A 7643-nucleotide genomic window follows, 5' to 3' on the forward strand; every position below is an offset into this window, starting at 1 on the left:
AGCAAAAGTAATGGAAACTAGCAAAAAAATCTGTGAAGTACTGGTCTACTCTCTAGCCATTTCTCTCTGAACCCTTTTTGCATTTCTTAAGAGCCAAAAAAACCAAACAAGCAAACAAAAAAAAAACCTCCAAAAAATCTTGTAATCTGTACTGAGATGGAGGGGGAAATAATGGAACCCTGATTTCAGCTGGCAGGCTCCAAGTTCTACTGGAATACAAATAAATGCAAATATTATTTGCCAAATCCAAGCACAAGTTTAACGCCTGAAGTCATTTCAATTCTTTATAAACAGATCATGAAAAATCAGTAAAGTACGTTTCTCCCTTGAATATGAAAAACGGATTTGCTTTCAAATGACAATTTGTGATAATCAGATGTTGAGAAAAACTGACCTAAAAATCTGTCTTTCATACTAATAAGTTCCAAACACATCACAACTGTCTGCTTCTTCCCATCTCCCTCATGTCTCTGATGATGAAATAATATTTTCTGATGTTGAAAAACAAAATTAGCATGCAGCCACCTCATTTATCCAGTGACCTTTTAAAAATTAAACTTATTGCACAAGGCAGAAGAAAAGCCATTCTCATAAAATTCATTATAGAAGAGTGGCTGTCCAAACAGATTAGATAAAACTGTGTATGCTGTATATTAAAACACAATTTAGTGATAATATATTCTACCCATACACTTTTATTTCTTTAATTTTATAAAAGTCATATGTATATTATATAGAATAAATGCTCATTCTTGCTTAGGCTGTAATTATTGACAATTCCTTCACTTCTAAAAGACAAAGATTTTATACTTCAAGGTGTTGAGTCTCAAGAGGTCATTGCTGTGGAAGCTGATGGCATTTATCAATTAAGAACAAGTCTAGTCTCACACTGAAAATCAAACACATTATCTTCTATATCATAAGCAGGCAAGTCCAGTCAAAACCAAAAGTGAGGCTCAGCTTTGTAACACATCATAAGAGGAGAGAACCAAAGTATCCTTTGCCTTTAAATGTTGTTCCAAGATATCATCTTGCACAAAGGATAGATTTGTCAGGACGGGACTGAAGAGTACACAGCCTAGTTCCTCACTAGCAATCTCCTGCTTGGCTCCTCCTAAACAAAGTGCCAGTGCTGGGAGTCCAGAGCAAAAGACAGCAATGTGGATAGGAATCTTGTTGGTGAGAGGACACTTTGGTTTTGGCTCTTAAGGGTTTATCATCTAAATGGCTAATTCAATACAGAAAGGTTGAAAGAGAGATGGTCAAAGAGTAGAACACTACTTCATAGTCCTTTTGCTAGTTTCCAGCAATCTTCAGCTGAATCTGTTTTTACCATCCCTCTTACTGGCTTTCTTGTCTTTTTTCCTTAGCCAATGTAGTTGCGCTAACCCTAGACTCAGGGTGTGGATATGGCCTTAGTTCCTCACTATATCAGGTCTTAAACTCAAAAGTTAAGTCCTGTGACTACTGCATCAGTTTTTAGTTATTGCTGGTATGGTCTGAAGGAAAGGATTTCAATAATATGTTCAGTCCTTTCCATTTATTTGTTGCCTGGCATAAGTGTATCAAAGTGCTTTATAAAGTTTAGCATATTCTACAAATAATAGAGAATAAATAGTAACTATGCAAAATATAATAGCAATAATGATATACTGCAAAAATAGATAAGCTAATATCCCTAATATCCCTCACTTCCTAATAACGTCTTATTTTAAATTACCCATTTCCTGGGAGTTGTTTAGAAAAACAATAATAAACTTCCAGATCACAGGCCGAAGTTACACAGATGGGTTTTTTTCTACCAGTAGCTAAGAGATCAAAAATATAAACAGCTAAAAAAAAAAATTATGCAGGAAAGGCAGGGATCCAGACACACAGGTTGGCATTAGGAGAGACCTCTTTGGAGAAAGCCCAAGACGCTAAGGATTTTCTGGGATCTGGGGAGTGGCATCTCCTGGGGAAAAGCAAGAATACACCTAAGAAATGTTGTTGTCTAAAGTCTTAAGTTTTCTATAAATCCTCTGCCTGCTAATAAGTCAAGCCATGTTTTATGGAAGCTGTCTGGGCACTATTCCCATTGTCTCTGCTCCTGAACTCTTACCTGTGCTCATGGGGGATCATTGAATTCCAGGCTTGACACTGGATACCACTTTTGGTAACAGATATGGTCCCTTTGTAGTCTGCTCCTTTTCCAATGATACAATTCCTGACATAGTCTGTTGGAAGAAAAGAGATTAAAATTAGAGGTTTATCTAATGTATTTAAAGTTAGATCTCATAATTGTTTTTACATGAAAATAATATATTTTTATAGCCTTTAAATATTTAATTATTCAAAATTATCTATAACTGTCCACACACATTCTATTCTCTTTCTTTTTGTCAAAACAGAGATCACTAACGTCCCAAAAATGCTACTGAGAGCATTTCCAAAGTGTCTGATTGACCAAAAGCCCACATTTGGGGACTTAAGTCACCCAGTCCTTAATGGGATAAATAAAAGCAATATTAAGTCAATAACAGCAACTCATACAACTGAGCTTTAAGTAGCAAACTGAAGTAGCAATTCGGACTAGTATGTATTATCGTATGCACATATGTAGATTGGAAAACTGAGCAAGAGCAAGTATGTAGAAGAACTTGCATGACAGCAAAACCAGGATTTTTGTAAAAAAACCCCATAGGACGCAGCTTTCAGAATGCATAAAACTATCCCATGCCCAGGATGCTCCTACAGCCAGTAAGTCACTGACTGACCTCAGCTTTTTTCCGCCTCCATAGCTGGAAAAACAAAATCAGTAAATAAATCAATTACCCTTCTTTTCATACAGATCAAACGCATGGTCTTGCTTCTTTCTCACACCATTTGTCAAGCTGTTGAAGGATAACCAATGGCACCGTTTTGTAACTCTGTCATAAGCAAAGGCCCTGCAAAGAAAATCTGGATGAGAAAAAAAAAACTCTGTGTGGTTTATAATAATGACACATGGCCTGCCAAGGAGCATGCAATGACATCAGGTTTATTTTTACTGGGAAAGTCAGAGAAATAGTCCAAACTACTATTTAAGCCCACAACTGTGCTGACAAATACAAAGAAACAAAGAGATTAAATTGATGCGGCCATTGCATCAAATACAAGCTTGGTTGTTCACACTAATCTAAGAGTTCCCTTGTAATTAAAGATCTTTATTTTAAAAGTGAGATAAATGTGGCTGAGACGCAATTGTGTCCCCAGTTGTGCTGCTTTCTGAGGAAAAAAAAGAAAAAAAAGGAAGACTCTAAAACATCTTTGCTCTGCCTACAACATGCCTCTGAAATTGTTAGTGTCTCATGCTGATGGCTTGTGGAAAATTCAAGCACAAGGAGCCTGTTTCTTGCCTAGAACAACAGAGCTGTTCAACAACAAGATATTTTTTATTTTTATGAATAATCTAAACTGTGATAGTGTACCTACAGCTTGTCCTTGCTTTGCTTTTGTTTTCTTTTCATTTTCTCTTATTTTTAACTGCTTTCAAGGATAGAGCATGACATGTGCCAAATTGAATGGATTTTTTGGGGGTCAAGAAAGCCAAACAGAAATCTGAAGAGTAAAAACTCTTTCTTTCAATATTTTAAATAACGCAGACTTTTTTCTCCTTGTATCATTTTGAAAGAAAATTCCTTAAGTGTAGGTAAAATATGTTTAAGTATTTTAAAAATACAGTTGACTGCCAGAGTAGGAGAAACAGTTATTGCAATAATAAAAAAAGAAAAAGAAGAAAAAAACCCAAACCAAAAAACAAACCCAACAAAACACCCACTGAAAATTCTTTTTTCCCCTTAATTTCTCATTAGAGCCAAATAACAAATCACTGACATGATACTATTGTACCTAGTTATGTTTCTGTCAGTCACCGCAAACCTTCTGCGATATTTTATTCTGACCTGGAAAGACATTTTAACATTATCTGAAAACATCCAAAAGACACACAGATTTCCTACACTCATCCGTACTTCAGCGGAGCCATACTCCTACTCAAATCTCGTCGATTTTCATTTAATTTACCATATAAGTTTTTCTGTGTAAGTTCTTGATGGCTTCAGTTAAAAATATTACAAGATCCTATCCAACCTCCTCAATCCCCTCTTTCAGAAAAACATCCTCTTCATTATCGTTTCCATCACCAAACAGATTTTTCATCCAACTGCTCACTCTACTCTGTTGACTCCAAATGTTTCCAACCTGCTAACCTTCATCCTTCTGCCCTTGTTCTGCCTTCTGTTCTCTCCTGGCTGATTCTCAAACATGAACATATCCAAGTGCCTCTAACTCCATCTTCACAAAAATATCCTTGACCCTTCCTGCCTTACCAATTACATTCTCTTTCCCCCTCCTCCCTCCTAAAGTGGGAATGCAGAATGCACTGTTTACAAACATTTCTTTCAGTTTTTGCCTTTCAGTTGCCTTTTGGGTTTTTGCCAGTTTGGCTTCAGTCACTTTTGCACATAAAAGTTTCTAATAATCTTTTCTTGGACCCGAAACTAGAGGGGGTTTACACTTCCAAAATCAATATATTAAAGCAAATTATTGGAATTTCTTCTACTGATACTGTCAATCACAACAACTTTTGTTGTCATTATTTGTATTGAGATAGTTGATAGATTTTCTGATGAGATACTGAAATACTGAGGTCTATACTGTATTCCATTTCTGTGTCAATACAAAAACATTCCAGAAATTAAGCAGATAAGAAAGGATAAGACAGGAACAGTTTTGTAGGTAAGGAAGTCACATGCCTGCAAAACTAATCTGCATAGCAAATAAAGTATAACTATATCATCTTTTTCTCGTCATAAGAAATGTAGTGGGAAAAGCTGCAAGGATGACTGAGGGGAAAACAGTGGGAGTAATGGACTGCAAATGGTGGTGAAACAAGGGAATAAGAATGGCTTAGCAGCAGGTTAATAAAGCTGATGAGAAGGCAGAAGAAAATGCACAAAGTTATTAAATAAAAAAGACAAAGTAAGTGAATCTAAGGGGTACTTTGATGGGTGATTTTAGGAATAGTGTTATGAAGAAGAAACAAGTTTAGATAATGATCTTGAAACTCAGTTGGAAACAATGAAAATCTGTGCAAGCATGAAAGGGAAATGAAAAGTCCATTCTGAGAAGTAACATATATTAGCTCCACCAAGAAGGTGTCAGAGTTAAAAACAGGAAGGGTTGTTACTAGCATTAATGCTTAATACTCAAAATTTACTTCCAAGTGTTACAGAAACTTATCACAAATAAATCAAAAGTGGTGCTAGTATTTTTTTCCCCCTAGAATATATGAAGTGGCTGATGCTTTATAAACCTGTAGTGCCTAAAATCTGCTACTTCACCACTTTCTGGCAGAAAAGAAACCCAACCCTCTTCCTGCTTCTGTACCTCACAGGGCACAGATCGAGGTGTTACTGCTCCCACCACTGTTGTCGCAATTATGTTCCAAAATATTTCTATTTCATTTGATGTTAAACAAATTGAGTTTGCATCCAGAAAATAAAACGTCGGTGCTGTGACCCAAGTGATAGAGAACTACTGCATGGACATGGAGTATCAGAATCGAGCCATGAAAATGTCAATAAACGAAGGAAAATCCAAGTCTTTTATTTCAAGTATTTAAAATGTCAAGTTTATGTTAAATTCTTTCCTAATTTTAGAATTCTCCCAGTAAGCTAATTGGTTTTAATTCAAGTTAGCAACAAATTTCACCTTGTAGTAACCATATGCTGGTATGATGTTAAAGACTGAGAATCTTAGGAATAAAAGGGAAACATTAGTGATCACTTGTTCTTTTAAAAGGGAACACATGCCAAAGATGTGTTTACAGTAGCATCAAAGAACTGTGCACACTACAATAGGACTCATCTGGGGCCAAATGGGAAACCACAAGAATGTTCACAAAACCCCTCTTGCTCTGCTGCATGATGGTAGTACAGGCAAGAACTAAGCACCTACACTTCTGCTGTTATCTTTGCTTGCTAACAATGTACCAGGGAAAACTGGAAATTCAGAACGTGAGGAGTCAGATTTGTAATTCTTTTTCATCTTCAGTGCAAAATAATTACATGACTGATTGCGATTCTGCTATCTGCTAGTACAACTCTTCCAAGCTGTGTTCTCAGCATCCCTCATGGCTCCTCTATGTTGCTTTATTAATTGATTATGGCAGGGAGAATTTGCTCCTTGATGAATGCATCAGACACTGTCCCAATAGAAAACATTTTTTTACAAATGAGAAAGTTTTAAAAATTCAGGAACATTGTTTATTATTATTCATGTAAAATAGAATCAACAGATTTATTAACTTTTTAATTTCAGAACACAAAGCTTACCACCCGGGCAGCTATAACTAGCTTGAGACAGTTTTCCAAGCAGATGTTGGAATACAGAATTGTTTGCTTGAGATAATTCAGGTTTTTTAATGCTGTGAAACCTAATTTTATAATACTCTTCAGTGCTGACACTCAGAATTCGAGGATCTCTTGCTATATTGAATACAACCTGATCCGCTTGGCAATATGAGTGAATGCTCTGCCAATAGGAAAAGGAGTGCCTTGTACCATGCCAAAAATATTAGTGCCTGGAAAATATTTTCTGACAGAAATAAGTAAACTCTGCTCATTGTTTACATATATAAATAGTCAAAGTACAAAACAATACAAACTAGATCTTGCAACACTGGAATTAAAGGCTTAAAGAAGGGTTAAATTACAGTCAAGGCCATTTTCTGTCAAGGAACAGCTTTTGTTACCACAAAGATCTAGGTTCCATTTCTATCGATTGTCAAAACTTTTTTTGTTTCCATATGAGGGTCAAATTTAGTCCAGTATTCACCAGTACAGAAGTCATCCTTTCTCTCCAAGATTCTCGCGCATTCATGCCCTTTCTTGTGTGGCTCATGGTCTAGATTAAGAGAGGCCAGAGGGATAACTTAAGTCTAATGCATGGGAAAAATGATACTGATTTGTTCCAAAAAATAGTAGAGAATATGTACAAGGCAGACAAGCAATCAGCTGTACGATGTGTTTCTAAGAGACAGCAGATGCTGAAGAACAGCTATCATATACTTGTAACGATTGTGCTGCCCAGAAGGTTTGATTCCATTGTATCAGATTCGTCATACTTGCCAGTGAACTTCAGCAACGCATGTATCTGTGCTCCATGTGTGACGTTCCCATTGATTTCAGCAGTAGTAATGTGCAAAGAATGAAGACAGAATATGGTCTGAGGTGGTGCTGAAATACTGCAGCTGTGATGTGTGACAATAACCATTTTATAAGAGACATAAAAATCTCAGAAATGTTCACTGAACACTACAGTGCACATTCACATTTGAATGAGTATGTTTTTTTCAGCTATGTTATGGAAGAGGTTACAGATTGGACAAGCTAAGAAGACAGAACAGCTCAGATAAAGCTTCAGGAAAGACTGACACTCTCTGGACAGGTAGAACAAGATTACGAAAACCAAAAAGCACAGTCTTTAAGTTGACCTAAAGCACAAGCTACCACTGATGACAATTACAGAAAGATGTTTTGTCAAAGAGTATTTTATAGGTTCCATCAGGAAATAAACAATAAAATGAGACACATAACTTACTTGCAAGTGAACAGCTCAGT

General features: G+C 36.3%; 1 protein-coding gene across 1 annotated transcript in view; it reads right to left on the reverse strand.

The window, feature by feature from the left end:
• Positions 1-7643, reverse strand: part of LOC104497815 (hepatocyte growth factor-like) — a gene marked incomplete at its 3' end in the record, with an annotated part of 14304 nt that overhangs the window by 4637 nt on the left and 2024 nt on the right. Inside the window, exons 4-5 of the mRNA XM_010141103.1 lie at positions 2815-2927; positions 2102-2216 (exon numbers count right to left, since the gene is read on the reverse strand). Coding sequence (XP_010139405.1) covers positions 2102-2216; positions 2815-2927 — 228 coding nt within the window. The remainder of the gene's footprint in view (positions 1-2101; positions 2217-2814; positions 2928-7643) is intronic.

The sequence above is a fragment of the Buceros rhinoceros genome, unplaced genomic scaffold (genome assembly GCF_000710305.1).
Source record: "Buceros rhinoceros silvestris isolate BGI_N320 unplaced genomic scaffold, ASM71030v1 scaffold18368, whole genome shotgun sequence".
NCBI classification, from domain to species: Eukaryota; Metazoa; Chordata; class Aves; order Bucerotiformes; family Bucerotidae; genus Buceros; species Buceros rhinoceros.